This window comes from Scyliorhinus canicula, chromosome 4, assembly GCF_902713615.1.
Source record: "Scyliorhinus canicula chromosome 4, sScyCan1.1, whole genome shotgun sequence".
In the NCBI taxonomy this organism is placed as follows: domain Eukaryota; kingdom Metazoa; phylum Chordata; class Chondrichthyes; order Carcharhiniformes; family Scyliorhinidae; genus Scyliorhinus; species Scyliorhinus canicula.
This window is the reverse complement of record NC_052149.1, coordinates 117345128-117361154: the sequence shown is the minus strand read 5'-3', so window position 1 is coordinate 117361154 and position 16027 is coordinate 117345128. Positions and strand designations below refer to the sequence as shown.

Genomic DNA, 16027 nt, shown 5'->3' with positions numbered 1-16027 from the left:
CACCCGCCTGCGACGAACAACTCCTCAAACACGGTCACAAACATCCCCCACCTTTTCTCAAACTCCCCTGCTGAGCCCCTTAACTCATACTTTATCTTCTCTAACTGCAGGAAGTCATACAGGTCACCCAATCATGCCACTACCCCCAATGGTGATGCTGACCGCCACTCCAGTAAAATTCGCCGCTGTGCAATCAGAGAGGCGAAGGCCAGGACATCAGCCTTCCTCCTCTCCATGAGCTCCGGCTTCTCTGAAACCCCAAATATCACCACCAAAGGGTCCGGGTCCACCTCCTCCTCCACTATCCTGGCTAAGACCGTGAACACTCCCGCCCAGAATCTTCCCAATTTTTCACAACCCCAAAACGTGTGCCTGATTCGCTGGTCCCGCCCATACCTCTCACACTCATCTGCTACCCCCTGAAGGAACCCACTCATTCTCGCCCGAGTCATATGCACCCTGTGCACCACCTTAAACTGTATCAGGCTCATCCTTGCACAAGAGGAGGGCCCGTTTACCCTTCGCAGTGCCTCACTCCATTCTCCCCTATTGATCTCCATTCCCAACTCCGCTTCCCATTTCTCCTTGATCTTCACCACCCGCTTGCCTCCCTGCTCCCCAGCCACTTGTATAGATCTCTAATTGTTCCCTCCCCTTCCACATTCGGAAGCAGCAGTCGCTCCAGCAGGGTGTATCCCGGCAGCCTAGTGAACCCCTTCCAGACCTTTTGTGCAAAGTCCCTAACCTGCAGACACCTGAACCACTACCCTCGACATCTCTGCCCTCCCTCTTAGCTCCTCCAGGACTGGCAAACCCTTCCTCCAAATACAAATCCCTCACCTTGACCAGCCCCACGTCCCTCCACCTCCTGTATACACTATCTATCCCCCGGCTCAAACCCATGATTCTCGCACAGTGTTAGCACCGACATCCCTAAAATGCCTCCTCAGCTGATTCCATATCTTCACCGTGGACTGCACCACTGGGCTTCCTGAATACCTAATCTGAGCCATTGGCAATGCTGGCGTCACCATAGCCCTCAAGCTATGATTCCTCCTCCATCCCTAACCCACTCTATCCTTCTCCTTCCCACCACCATCACACCTTGTCCACATTCGCCGCCCAATAATAATGAAGCAAGTTTGGCAACGCCAACCCCCCCTGCTGCCTCTGCCCTGTAGCAGGGTCCTCCCCACCCTCGGCACCTTCCCTGCCCATACAAAGTCAGAGATGATTGTGTCCACTTTCCGAAAAAAGGCCTTTAGTATAAGATCGGGAGAGCCTGAAAGATAAACAAGAACCTCGGCAGAATATTCATTTTCACCACTTGGACACTCCCTGCCAACGTTAAGTGCAGTGTATCCAACCTCTTAAGATCCTCCCTGGCCTCTTCCACCAGCTTTGTTACGTTCCACTTATGGAACCCCGTCCATTCCGTCGCTACCTGAATCCCCAAATACCCTAAACCTATACCTCGCTACCGTAAATGGCATCCCCCCCTAAATTAGCCCGCTGTGCCAGCTCATTCACTGGGAATACCTCGCTTTTCCCTACATTCGGCTTGTATCCCCAGAACCCTCCAAACCTCCCAACAGGCCCATAATCCTTCCCGTACTCTGCAACGGATCCGAAACACACAGCAAAAGGTCATCGGCATCGAGCGACACCCGATGCTCCCTCTGTCCCCTCATTATCCCCGCCACTCTGCCGACCCCCTGAGAGCCATCGCCAATGGCTCTCTGGCCCAGCGCAAACGCAGCGGCGACAGCGGGCACCCCTGCCTCGTAACCCCTGTGTTAAGTCAAAACTTTGTGAGCTCATATCATTCATCCTCATCCTCGCTCTTGGCACCACATACAGCAACCGCACCCATGCCACAAATCTCGGCCCAAACCCAAACCTTCCCAAAACTTCGAACAAGTACCGCCACTCCACCTGATCAAATGCTTTCTCCGCGTCCATGGACACCACCAACTCTTGTACCAGAGCCCCCGACGGATTCATCACCACATTCAACAGCCATCTTGTATTACTCACGAGCTGCCTAACCTTCACGAAGCCCGTTTGATCTTCTGCAACCCCCGGGACACGATCCTCCATCCTCCCCGCCAACAACTTAGCCAATACTTTCACATCTGTGTTCAATAGTGATATGGGTCTATACGACCCACATTCCACCGGATCCTGCCCTTTTTTTGGAATTAGTGTGATTACTGCCTGCTTCATCGGCAATGCCCCCTTCTCCAGTGCTTCATTAAACACCCCCAACAGATGTGGTGCCAGGTCCGTCGCAAATTCCTCACAAAATTCTGCCGGGTACCCATCCGGCCCAGGGGCCTTCCCTGACTTCATACACCTGATACTATCCAGCACCTCCCTCAGCCCCAGGGGCTCCTCCAACGCCTGCCTCTTTGCTTCCTCCACCTGGGGAAATTCCAGCTCGTCCAGAAACCACCCCATGTCCCCCTCCTCTCCTGGGTCTGCCTCATAAAGTCCCTGGTAATACTGTCTAAATGCCTCATTTATTTTCCCTAGCTCTGACACCATATTCCCAGCCCCAGTCCGGATCTTCAATATTTCCCTGGACACAGTCTGCCTCCACAGCTGGTGCGCCAGCATGCGGCTCACCTTCTCCCCATACTCGTTTTGCACCGCTCTTGCCCTACGCAGTTGCCCTACCGCCCTCCCCGTTGTCAACCTGTCAAATTGCCCCGCAACTTTTTTTCGTCCTCACCAATCCCTCCACGGTGGGCACCCTCGAATATTCCCTGTCCACCTCCACTATCTCGCTCACTAGACGATCATGTTCCGCCCACCTTTCCTTATTCGCACGAACCGTAAATGAGAGAATTGCTTCCCGGACCACTGCCTTCAGTGCTTCCCAAACAATGCTCGTCGACACCTCTCCATTGTGATTGAACTCCACATAATCCCTAATCGCCGCCCGCACCTTGTCACAAAAACCTCCATCTGCCAACAACCCCGAGTCAAACCTCCCTCTGGCCTCTGCTCTCGTACCGTACTGAACCGAATATCCAGCCAGTGGGGTGCATGATCCGAGATAACTATCCCCGCATACTCTGCCCCCTCCACCCCAACCAAAATCTCCCGACTCACTACAAAGTAATCAATCCGCGAATACACCTTATAGACGTGTGAAAAGAAGGAATACCCTTCACCCTGGGTTCTGAAAGCGCCATGGATTCACAATACCCATCCTCGCCATAACACCCCCCACCCCCCCCGGCTCCCTTGCTATTCGTACCCTACCCATCGACCTGGGACTCGATCTATCCACCCTCTGCTCCTGGACACAGTTAAACTCTCCTCCCATGATCAACTGGTACGTGGCAAAACCCGGGATTGCTGGCAGCAACCCCCTCATAAAACCCACATCATCCTAATTTGGGGCATACACATTTACCAACACTACCGGTGCCCCTTCCAATGCCCCACTCACAATCATGTATCTCCCACCTGGATCCCTCACCTCCTTCGCCCTCACGAATCCTATTTTTTTGCTCATTAAAATCGCCACACCCCTCGATTTCAAATCAAACCCCGAGTGGAAAAACCTGCTTGACCCACCCCTTTATTAACCTAACCTGGTCCTTCACATGGAGGTGTGTCTCCTGCAAAAAGACAACCCCTGCTTTCAATCTCTGCGACCTTTAACTGGCCCATTCAGTCCCTGGACGTTCCACGTTACCAACCTTACCGGAGGCTTGCGCCTCCAATCCCTTCTACCGTCCGTCATCTTCCCACTTAACTCCCTGCCCCTTTAATTCCACTCTGTACCTAGCACATCCCAGATGGCCCCTTTCTTCGCCCTTGACCATGTCATCTCTCACCCCTCCTGCCGCGTGGCAGAACCCCCCCCCCCCCCCCCCCCCCCCTTCCCCTTTTTCTCTCCACCCCCTCCCCCCGGCCACCCCTCTTGGCCTTCTCACCCACCACCTCACTTCCGTTCATTGGTATAACCTGCTAGCGCGGCTGCCTCTGGTCAAAGGCACATCCTAATGACCTCCCCCTCCCTCTTCCCCCGCCCCCAACACTCAGCTCAAAGAAGAAGGCTTCCTGCTGGCCTTACCCACCCCACCCAAACAAGGACTTCTCCTGAACTCCAGGTAGCCTTCTCCAAAAGCAAACAAACAGATGTTAAACACAAACAGTCCCATAAAACAGGAAGGGGGATGGGAACATTCATCCCCACACAAATGTTTCACCCCTACAACTCCTTACAATCTCAACTATGAACAGAACCTCCTCCCCCCACAAAATTGGTGAAAATCCCCCAATCCCTACACCCACTTCAAACATGCTCCCGACCATTACATAGTGCCAGCACCCGGTTCCCAAGCATTGTCCACTCCGTTCTCCCCCAGTTTATGCTCCTTAATGAAGTCTTCGGCCGCTTCTGGGGTCTCGAAATAATACTCTCGGCCTCCGAACATCACCCATAATTTTGCCGGGTAGAGCACCCCAAACCTGATCTGCCGCCAGTACAGCACCGCCTTGGCCTTGTTGAAACCTGCCCGCCGTTTTGCCAACTCAGCTCCGATGTCCTGATAAATCCAGACTTTATTTCCCTCCCAGTCGCAGCTACGCTTCTCCCTGGCCCACCGTAGAATTTTTTCTCTCCACAAATTTATGGAGTCTCATGATCACCGCCCGTGGCAGCTGCCCAGCTCTAGACTTTTGCCTCAGAAATCTATGCGATTGGTCCACTTCAGGTGCCTTACCTAGCACCCCTTCTGCCACCAGTCCTGCCAGCATCCTCGAGACGTACCTCGTGGCACTTGCACCGTCCACTCCTTCAGGCAGGCCCACTATTTGCAGGTTCTGTCTTCTCGAGGTATTCTCCTGCTCCTCAACCTTTGCCCTCAGCGTTTTACAAAGGTCTCCTAGGAGCCCCACCTCCGCCTCCAGAGCTACCACGATTGCTGTGGTCCGAGATCACTCCTTCAGTCTCCCGAATCTGTGACCCCTGCACCTCCAAACATCTCTCCATCTGCTCCAAAGTACTCTTCAGGCGTACCACAGCTTCTGCAATGGCCTTTGCATAATCCTCATGCATTTCTTTCCTCTGTTTATGGAATTCCTCCTTGATAAACGTCATCAGTTGCTGTATCTGGGGCCTTCCAGCTTGCCCCTCCCCCGCCTGCATGTCAGAAGAGGCTGTCTGTGAAGCACAAGACTGTTTCAACTTCCAGCCAAACCTCTCATTGTTTTCTGCTGGGTCCGGTGATCAGAAGACATCATTCCAGGGGTAAACTACTCCTCCAACATTCACCTACGCCTTTTCATCAAAAGTCCACCCTGGGTGGGATCTGGGTAAAAAGAGCCCTTTTCTGTGACTTTGAACAGGAACAGCCCTTTATGTGACCAATCACTCCATGGTCACAGGTGGAAGTCGTTATTCAGTAATTTCTGTCTATCTCCAAGTATTGTAGGTTCTTCAGTCTTGCACCTGTGTTCAGGGAAAAGGACTTCTAGAGGATGAGCTGTGAGGATTTTAAAGCCAGTTTTTCTATGACTGAACATTTCCTAATTTCCAAGTTGTCAAAAGGCATGAGTGAAGCAAAGGGATTATTCTCTGCCTTTATGTGATGAGTTTTGTTAAATATGAATGGCAATCATTCCAGCTAACAATGTAGTTGGTTTCACTGATCGATGTTTATCATACAGTGAAGTGATTGAGTTTGTTCATTGAATGTGGATCTGTATTGATTTTGGTGTGGTGGGAGTGACATTGCACCGAGATTGGTAAGTTTACTTTTTGAGTAACCTTGTTTTTCTTCACTCTCCAGTATTGCCTCACAGTGAGCCTTCACTGAAGAAAGGAGAAAGGGGCAGAAGACCTGTGAAGGAAGGTATAAACCAAACCTGCTTAAGATTTATCCAGTCGGTCAAAATCAACTGTATGCCAAAATAAAAAATAGTCTTTGTAGTACAGAACTTGAGTATTTCTGAAAAGGAGACTTACCGTTGAAGCTTTTCACCTTGCATTCATCGGGACCGATGCAAGAATGCCAAATTTCAAAGTGAGCAACAATTTATGCTACAAAAGAAAAGGGTGCTAATTGGTTGGCAAACTGACTCAGTTCAAGGTATTGCCATGGATAATGTGCCAGCGAACTATTGCCCTCATGCTTTCCACTAACTAGATGCTGTTGTCAAACCAGGAAGATGCCTTGATGCCGCACAAAAGAGTAATGTGGGAACTCGGTGGTGGAATTCAGAGGGAGGGCGCACATGAGTAGCACAAAATGTTTAGCTCTTTTCACCCAGTTTTTGGTGGTAATTTTGTTTGAAATACCACCCGCTCAATGTTATAAGGTACCCACATTAGGGAAATCCCCAGAAGTACCAAGGTAAGAAGTCTGAAGAAGAAAGTTTATCAATGAAGTTGGAGACTTCTCAGGGCTCTTCTGTGGAGAAAATGGGGGTGGGCTGGTGCTGCGGCTCCATACTCTCCATTAATGACTGAGGTGCTTACTGGCATCTTGGGAACTGAATTTGAGAAGCAGAAGCGGTCGATATAAGAGGCCCTGGCTCCCATTAGGTCGACGCTGGAAAAGACTAATGAATTGGTAAAGGCGCATGGCATCACGTTAAAGGGCGTAGAGGCGGCTCTCTCCAAGCACAGTGACCAGATTGCTTCTGTGGAAGCTTAGATGTTGCAAATGGCCGACGTGAATAAAGCACTGAAGACCAAAGTGGACGATCTGGAGAATCGTTCTAGGAGTTAGAATATCAGCATTGTGGTGTTGCGAGAGGGAAATGGCAGACCCAACACCCAAAGACTACTAGTGTATTATTGCACAAAACTGTTTGGGAAGATGGTGGGGGAGGGTGCATTCATGTCCCCTTCCGAGTTGGATCGAGTGCAACGGACACTCTGGCAGATGCCCTGTCATGACAAACCGCCGTGGGCTGTGATGGTAAACTTCCTTGGTTTTCAGAGAAGAAATGGGTCCTGAGATGGATAAAGGGTCATTGTGATTACAAATGGGAAGGTCACGCCATCGGGATGCAACAAGACGTTGGGAGTGGAGATGGCGAGGAAGCGAGTGGCATTTGTCTACCAGGTCTGCTCACGGATTGACTTTTTTGTGATGAGAAGATCTCCTTCCCTGGGTGAAGAAGATGGTGTATTTGGCGATTGTAATTTTGGACCATGCTCCATATTTTGTAGATTTAGCCTGAGAGTCACATCCTCCCAATGCCCGCCGCATCATTGTTGGTAGACAAAGGTTTTTGCAAGTGTATATTCTCTGCTATTTGGGGATTTATAAAATTTAATAAAAATGAGTCTATCTCGCCTTCTACACTGTGGAAGGCCCTTGAGATGGTCATTAAGGATCTTGTACAAGGTGCATGTAGAAAGGACTGCGAGGGTGGAATGGTCGAGAGAGGTGTAGTACATCCTGGAGGTGGACCACTTGTACTCACTTGTCCCTTCCATGCAGTTATTTGCGAGCAGGAAAAAGCTTCAGACGCAGTTTGATTTGCTATAAGATAGGGCAGTGAGACAGTTGTGGCACTCATTTTATGAGTGCAGGAAGTTGTTTTTAGCTCTTCAGCTGAGGCGTCAGTCTGCTTCCTTGGAGATTGTGCAAATGAAGGACTCTGGCAGTAGTTTGGTTTCTGCCCTGTCTAAAGTCAGTGCAGCTTTTGAAACGTTTTCTAGGGATCTCTACAGAGTGATGCCCCCGTAAGAGGGTTCGGCCATGGCAGCGTTTTTGGATGGGTTGTGCTTCCAGTGATGGAGGGAGAAAGGCGGGAAGAGTTGGAATCCCTGTTAGGTCCTGAGGAAATTGAAATGTATTGAATTAATGCAGACGGATGAAGCTCCCGGCCCTGATGGATTTCCCATTGAATTTTACAAGACGTTGGCAGGTCAGTTGATTCCGTTAATATTGGATATGTTTGATGACTCCTTGTCCTGGGGTTGGTTGCCCGTTACATTGGTACAGCTTCTATTTCCCTGATCTTGAAGAAGCACGAAGACCCTATGAATTGTGGGTCGTATCGTCCCATTTCGCTCTTGAATACAGACGTTAAACTGCTTGCAAAGGTGTTGGCGCTGCGATTGGAACCTTTCCTTCTGGAGATGATCGAGTAAGACCAGACAGGCTTTAAGGGTTGGCATTTGTCAGGCAATATACGATGGCTGTTGAATATCGTTCTTTTTCTCCCTCTCTTGTGCCCGAACCAAAGGTTATTGTGTCCATGGACATCATGGTGGAGTGGTATCTTTGAGATTCTTGGGGCAGTTTGGTTTTGGGCAAAAGTTAATTTCTTGGATTTGTTTGCTGTATAGGGCCCCCACTGCTCGTGTCTGTACTAACACATTACGGTCAGGGTATTTTGTGTTGTGTAGGGGTACCAAGACTGGGGTGTCTATAATCTCCACTTCTGTTTGCTTTGCTAATTGAACCACTGGCCATACATTAAGATCCTCCACTAAGTGAAGGTAATAAATCGGTGAGGGAGGGAGCAGAGGGTGTCTTTGCATGCAGATAATTTGCTACTTTATATTATGGGCCTAGTCTCCACTATGGATGAGATAATGAAGGTACTTGGGAGTTTTGGCTCCTTTGCTGGGTGTAAGTTGAATTTGGACAAGAGCAAATACTTTCCAATTTAAACCCCCCCCCCCACCCCTCCCGAAGGGGAAATGAGCTGGGATATTACCTTTCTGCCTTGCCAGTCTAGCTTTGTTATTTGGGAATCTGTGTGGCCCATGATTGGGCCTCACTCCATAAATTAAATTTGCTAGTCTGGCGAATGGAGTCAAGTCTGACTTGCAGAAGTGGGACAACCATCCCCTGTCCTTCGATGGCAGGGTGCAAACTATTAAATTAAATTAAATTAAATTAAATGTCATCCTGAGGTTTTTGTTTCTTTTTCAGCCTTCCTGTTTTTCTCCCTAAATCCTTTTTTTGCTAGAGTTAACAGGTTAGTGTCCTTGTTTATTTGGGCGGACAAGACCCCAAGAATCCATAGGGCATTTCTCCAGAGGGGTAGACAGTTGGGTTGGTTGGCTTTGCCCAATTTGTTATTTTGTTATTGGGCTGCTAACATTGAGAATGTGCTGGGGTGGCTTAGTTATACGAGTTCCATTTGGGGACAGATGGAGGAAAATTCTTGTAAGGGCTCTAGTTTGGGTGCTTTAGTGACTGCCTCGCTTCCGTTCTTCCTGCGAGATTTTCTTCAAGTGCGATTATGGTGTCCACCCTGAGGGTCTGGAGGCAGTTCAGACAGCACTTTGAATTGAGTTCCATGTCGTTGTTAGCCCCTATCTGTAGTAATCATCTCTTTGTACCAGTGAGCTTGGACTCTACATTCAGGACATGGGAGTGGAAGGGTCTGGAGAGGTTTGGGGACTAGTTTGTGGTGGGAAAGTTTTACCAGTTTTGAGGAGCTGTTGGAAAAATTCCAACTCCCTGCAACCAATTTGTTCAGATTCTTCCAGATCCGTGATTTTGTTTGGGAAGTCTATTCTCTCTTTTCCCCTGGCACCACCGAATTCCCTGTTGTAGAGGATTTTATCTTTGGCTGGTTCTGGTGGGAAGAGTATCTCGAATATTTAAGGTCAGGTCATGTCAGCGGAGTCGGCTACGGTAGAAAAGTGGGAGATAAAATGTGAGGGTGAACTGGGTCCTATTCTGGATGTGGTGGTGTGGAGCGACTGTAAGACCAACTTCATGACCTCCTGTGCTCAGCTTGGTTTGATCCAGTTCAAGGGGGCAGCACGGTAGCATTGTGGATAGCACAATTGCTTCACAGCTCCAGGGTCGATTCCGGCTTGGGTCACTGTCTGTGTGGAGTCTGCACATCCTCCCTGTGTGTGTGTGGGTTTCCTCCAGGTGCTCTGGTTTCCTCCCACAGTCCAAAGATGTGCAGGTTAGGTGGATTGGCCATGATAAATTGCCCTTAGTGTCCAAAATTGCCCTTAGTGTTGGGTGGGGTTACTGGGTTATGGGGATAGGGTGGAGTTGTTGACCTTGGGTAGGGTGCTCTTTCCAAGAGCCGGTGCAGACTCGATGGGCTGAATGGCCTCCTTCTGCACTGTAAATTGTATGTATGTATGTAAGATGATGCGCGTGGCTCATATGACCAAGGCGAGGATGTGTTTTTTTTTGGGGGGGGGGGTCAGATGACCAGTGTGAGCAATGTTCCTGGGGGCTGGTTAATCATACGCACATGTTCTGGTCCCAAATTGTTAAGCTTTTGGGTCTCCTTTATCACCATGCCAGCAATTCTGAATGTCAAGCTGGAGCCATTTCCGCTGGTGACCATTTTCTGGGTCTCTAACTTGCCGATGCTGCAGGCAGGAGCAACGGCGTATGTCCTCGCCTTTGCCTCGTTAATAGCCCGGAGACAAGTTCTGCTTGTGTGCAGGTCTCCTATTCCACCCAGTGCCTCGGTCTGGTTGGGTGACCTTTTTACAATTGGAGAAGGTGAAGTACACCTATAGCGGGGTTCAGTGGAAGGGTTCTACCTAAAATGGGCATTTAGGGTGGCACGGTAGCGCAGAGGTTAGTACTGTTGCTTCACAGCGCCAGGGTTTCTGGTTCGATTCCCGCTTGGGTCACTGTGCGGAGTCTGCACGTTCTCCCCGCGTCTGCGTGGGTTTCCTCCGGGTGCTCCAGTTTACGTCAGTAAGTCCTGAAAGACCTGCTTGTTAGGTGAATTAGGCATTCTGAATTCTCCCTCTGCGTACCCGAACAGGTGCCAGAGTGTGGCAACTGGGGCATTTTCACAGTAACTTCATTGCAGTGTTAATGTAAGCCTACTTGTGACACCAATAAAGATTATAATTATTATTCTTTTTTTTTTTCCAAGGTATTAGTCACCATCAGTTATTCAGGGTTTTTTTGTTTTAGTTTATAAGGGAGGAGGGGATTCTATGTGTTGATTGTATCCTTTCTGTATCGTAACTGTCTGTTGTATATTATATTATGTTGTTTTCTATTGAAAACATTTTTAATAAAAATACACTTTTGAAAAAAAAAGACGGTGATAGGTTATATAGAAATAAGGCCATATGTCCCGGCAGTGGGTGAATTATATCAAATAGCATGTGCTTTCGGCTGTTGCAATAGGCCGAGTACTCGCCATACTCAATCAGCTTGTGCCTGCAAAACTCAGAACATAATGTCTAATGTTGGATGTGATTCTGCAATTGGCCTACACTTGCTGAGCAATCCCATGTGCTAAGATTATACTAACAACCAAGTTAAGATTTGGAGTTGGGCTTGCGATGTGGCTAGTTACACCTGATAGGAGCTACGTATATTCATAAACAGGGACCGGATCTCTGCAGGCAAAAGGAACCCAGGTGTTAATGTTTGCACATTACTTTATGTTCAACAAAAAACATGGGGCTAATAGTTCTCTTGTGCATTCCCCATGCTAATGCCACAATTTGTCAACTAATCAGCACTCTCATGCAGTATTAATTGTTGCTCACTTTGAAATTTGGTATTCTTACGTCTGTCCTGATTGAGTGCCAGCCAAAAAGATTCAAAAGCACGTCTATTTTTCCAGCAATACAAAAGTTGTAAATGATGGTGAGATAAAGCTGCTGGCTCCTTTGAGCTCTTGGGTTTCACTGCTAAGAATGTAATGTGGACAGCACTGTGTTGACCCTTGTTAATAGTTGATATTTAATGAAGGATGTTTAAACTAGCTGTACTCTAGTTATGTTAGAGCCAAGGGGCGGAATTTACCAGCTATTCACATCGATGGAATATTCCAGTCCCACCAACGGCGCACGGGTTTCCTGGTGACGAGGGGTGCAGTCAACAGGAAATCTCCTTGACACCAGCAGGACAAGAAAATCCTGCTGGTGGGTCGCCACTGCCACCGAAAAACATGCGGTGGGTTGCTCGATAAATCCTGCCCAACATGATCAAGTGTGAATCTAGCTTTTCTTGGTTGGCCATTAAATATTTTACTGTACAACTATACGCAGGAATTTAGCTTGCTGGGTAGAAAGGGAGATTCTGTGTAAATTGCTGGGTAGAAATGGAGGTTCTGTGAAGGAAGTGAAAAATTATGAACATAAAGGTTGGTGCAAATCTTTCTGCCCTCTTGAGCTAGAGAAGGGGAGCTGAGGTGCAAGGGTAGACATCTCAGAATGAGCATAATATGCCATAGAAACGTACAACACTGAGGGAGTGACAGGGCAGAGTGTCTTTCTCCTTGCTTGGTCCCACTTCTATTTAACACTTCTCAGCAATTATCTGAGGTTATTGATCATTTCTACACATTAAGTATTGAAGCGGACTGGTGAGTTGTATAATTATTGATTGGATGTCATTCTTTTTTGGTATTACTCCAGATAAATATAACCGTACAATAATTTTCTTTTGAGAGCTTTCTGCACCAGTCAAAATTGCTTGAAGTTCGCTTAATTTGTGTTAATATTACTTGCATCTATTCACTTGTAACCTCTTGTGCAGTTAGAATTACATTACTGTCAAGTCTACAGAGACCATATTGGCAGTGGCAGTAATTGGCCCAGCTATTATTGTGTAGCTGTGCATTAATACTCCATATGGGCTGATGTTGAAATGGAATTTAATCTATAGAACTATGAGGTAATTTATTTGGTGAGGACAACTAGACAAGGGAATACCTAATAAATAGCCGGGTACTGAGAAGTGTAAAGGAACAGAGTGCATGTCAACAGGTCACTGAAGAAAGCAAGACAATTAGATGAGATTAGAGATACTTTCTGGTCACATAGGAAGGATGTGATCACACTTTAATGGGTACAGAGGACATTATTGCCAGGAATGGAAAATTTGTGCTGAGATTGGATAAGATGGGGTTTCTTTGGAACAACGTGGATGCAATTTGAGGGGCCTAGATTGAGTTGTTAAGAAGGAACTATTTTCCTGTAGCAGAGAGTTCAGTAATCGGAGGAGCATAGATTTAAAGGATTAATGTGGAATTGAGAAATCTTTTCACTGAGGCTGACAGGGATACGGAGTTAAAGGATGGTAGAGGCAGAAATCTACATTGGATTTGAAAATACTTGGACATGTATTTGAAGTGCCATAACACACCGTGCCTCTGGACTAACTGCTGAAAGGTGCCGTAGCATGTAAAGGTATGGACTATAACTGCTGGAACATGGGATTAGACTGGACAGCTCTTATTTGGAAGGCACAGATGCTAATGGCTTCCTTCTGTGCTGTGAATTTTCTATGGTGTGGTGTAGGGAGAGGAATCTTCCTGCAGTGAATTTGTTTCATATACTGTGTTTACCACTTCCAAGGATGCACAGTACTGTTATGAACTAAGTTTAAAGTCTGGTATTACTGGTTTGAATTTCTCCTGGTACAAAATAAATGGTGGAAGGGTTTTGAATGAGTTTAGTTAGTATTTGAGTTTCAGCCAGGACAAGTGTGGTCTCAGTGCTCAAACATCTGTCACTGAGTTACGGTATGGTCTCCGCACATCCTCACTGTCTGGTCCAGGTGTGATGCTCGTGCCCTGATGTCCCATAGGTCTGTAGTTGTAAAGTCTCAATCTAGACACTTAACCCAGTGTAAAGCTGGAATTTCAACAACTGGTCATGTTCTCTGTCGTTTTTCATTCCTCCACAGGGACCACTGAAGCCACAAGCAAGCATACAACCCTGATTGTGATGATTGTGGGAGCGGTTTGCTTTGCAGTGTTTCTCTTTGTGAGGACCAAACCACCGGCTGTGGCATTGGGAGAAGCGACGGCCCTGGCGCTATTTTCAGACCAATTTGAGCAGGTTGAGGCTCTCTTTGGTGGTCAGCAGTCGGCACTGTGGAGGAGAAGCAGGATTGTCCTGCGCAACCACATCAATGTAACCCGGCATGTGAAACCAGCCATCTTGATGTTTACAGCTGCTTGGGACGGAGAGCAGACCATGAGGTGTCTTGCTCGCCGGATCGCTGAAGCATACTCCTCGGCCCTCAACGCCACCACCATGGTGGAAATTGATGCCTCACAAAAAGGCAGACAGGACAGTGATGTGGTGAAGCTGGAGGTGGACACACTGCTCTCATCTGGGTTCGACGAAGGCAGCAGGGCAGCGGTGGTTCACCATTTCCAGGACCTGCCCCCACCCTCCACCCTGATATTCTACAAGTACTGTGATCACGAGAACGCGGCCTACAAGGGAGTCGCCCTGCTGATCACTGTCCTGCTGGATGAGGAGAGGCTGGCACCGAGTGTCAGCTTGGGGGCTGTGGAAGTGAAAGTCCGTGACTTTCTAAAGAGAAAGTTCTCTGCCTCTGAGGGCAGAGAGGGCATGGACACAGACAAGCTGAGTGGCCTATGGAGTCGCATTGCACATGTTGTGCTTCCAGTTGTGCCTGTGCGTGAGATTGAGGAGAGGGGCTGTAATCCTAAAGAGGGTGGATGGTGATCTGGGGAAGGGTCTGTCAAAGGTGAAGTACAATAATTTGCAGTAATTGCCCTCTTCTCTCCATTTCCGCTCCCACATCATCCCCAACATCATATATTTAACTGTCCACAGTTGAGAGAATCCAGGCTCCGTGAATGATACGTTCCAGGTAAATGCTGCACTGATTTAAGGTATGCTCTGCCCACGAAGAGGAAGAAACCCCTCCTGTTTGTTGATGAAACTGTTTTGTAGCAGCTTGCAAACCTAAGTTACTAGCAAAACGTTTTAAAAACTGTTGTCAAGTGACTTTTTATTAAAATATTGATGCTTTATTACCTTGGAAGATGCCATGTTGCCCATCTATCATCCCCCTTTGTTTCTGAATGTGCTGTTTTGCCAAAAGTGCCATGAAAGGAATTGTGGGTGGTTTCTGAGTGGAACGTTTGCATGTAAACACTAGCCTATGATGGACATGATGCCGTGGTGGGTGTCCCCGTTGTGCAGCATTGTGGTACCATGTTCTGATTCCACATGCAACTCTCTCTCTCTCTTCTCTCTTCTCCTCCCCCCCCCCCCCGCCCCCCTCCAGACAGACACACACACACAGCTTCTGAATTTGCCTATGCTACCAAGATAATGATACACAAACCAAGCATTTAGCACCAACCTGTCAATGGCAAAGTGAAGGAATGTGGAAACCACTCTCTGCCACTGAGAAGATGGTCTTCTGGCAACTGGAGGATTTTGAGTGGGTCATCCACCGTTTGCTTGAGAATGGTGTTTAGAGCAGAAAAGGAGGTTAGGAAGTTGGGAGACTCCACCGTTTTGGAGTTCAGTTAAAGAAAGATGTGAACAGACCAGCAGCTATTGTCAAAACACTGAGTTTAGATTTTGCCAGTGAACAGAACAGCCGTTTCTCAAAAGGCAGGCAGATTAAACAGTAGTCCGATACAGCCAAGAATCTACAGGCTGTTTCCTGACCAGATTTATCTCTCTCTCCAATCAGTCTTTTAAAAGGAACTATATTCAAGTGTACAGCCGGCCAGATGCTGTCCTCTCTTATTCAGGCCAGAGCATGTATTTCTGATATTACAATGGGAGCTATGTAACACCCTTGTCCACATTTATACTCGTGAGAGGGAACAGTTTTGTGTGCTACAGCCTTGGAATACTGAAGTTTTAATCCAACTGGCCATCGTCGCCTGCTGGTGGAGTGCAGGAATCAACCTCCTTGGTGAAAGAAGTAACTTGTGGATTAGTGGCTGGAATATGAAGTATGACATTGTGTCAGAATAACTTGGATGCCAGTTGTACTTGAGCTACTTTCATTTCAATTATAAAAGTACCTGGTGGAAGATATTTAATGTTGCCCAAAATAAAATGACACCATGAATCAAACACTGTTATTGAGAGAACACAATTTGTTTTTTCAACTGAAATTGACGGAAGTGCAACTCAAGGAACTTCTGTAAACTTCTGGGTGGAAATCTGAAGATCAACCCCATGGACTTTGGCCCAAACCTCTGTTTTCATGTGTGTTTTTTTTTGCTGTCATGTGGCTTTGAGGCACTCTTGTTTTGGTTGGGTTGGGTGGAAGAATATGGGGGATAGTTTTCATTTATGAAC

The 16027-nt window shown here is 47.6% G+C and overlaps 1 protein-coding gene across 1 annotated transcript in view; it reads left to right on the top strand.

The window, feature by feature from the left end:
• Window positions 1-14744, top strand: part of LOC119964234 (torsin-1A-interacting protein 2-like) — a 39954-nt gene extending 25210 nt beyond the window's left edge. Inside the window, exons 7-8 of the mRNA XM_038793517.1 lie at window positions 5811-5873; window positions 13629-14744. Of these exons, the coding sequence (XP_038649445.1) occupies window positions 5811-5873; window positions 13629-14422 (857 nt within the window). The 3' untranslated portion in view covers window positions 14423-14744. The remainder of the gene's footprint in view (window positions 1-5810; window positions 5874-13628) is intronic.
• The last annotated feature ends 1283 nt before the right edge of the window (window positions 14745-16027 follow it).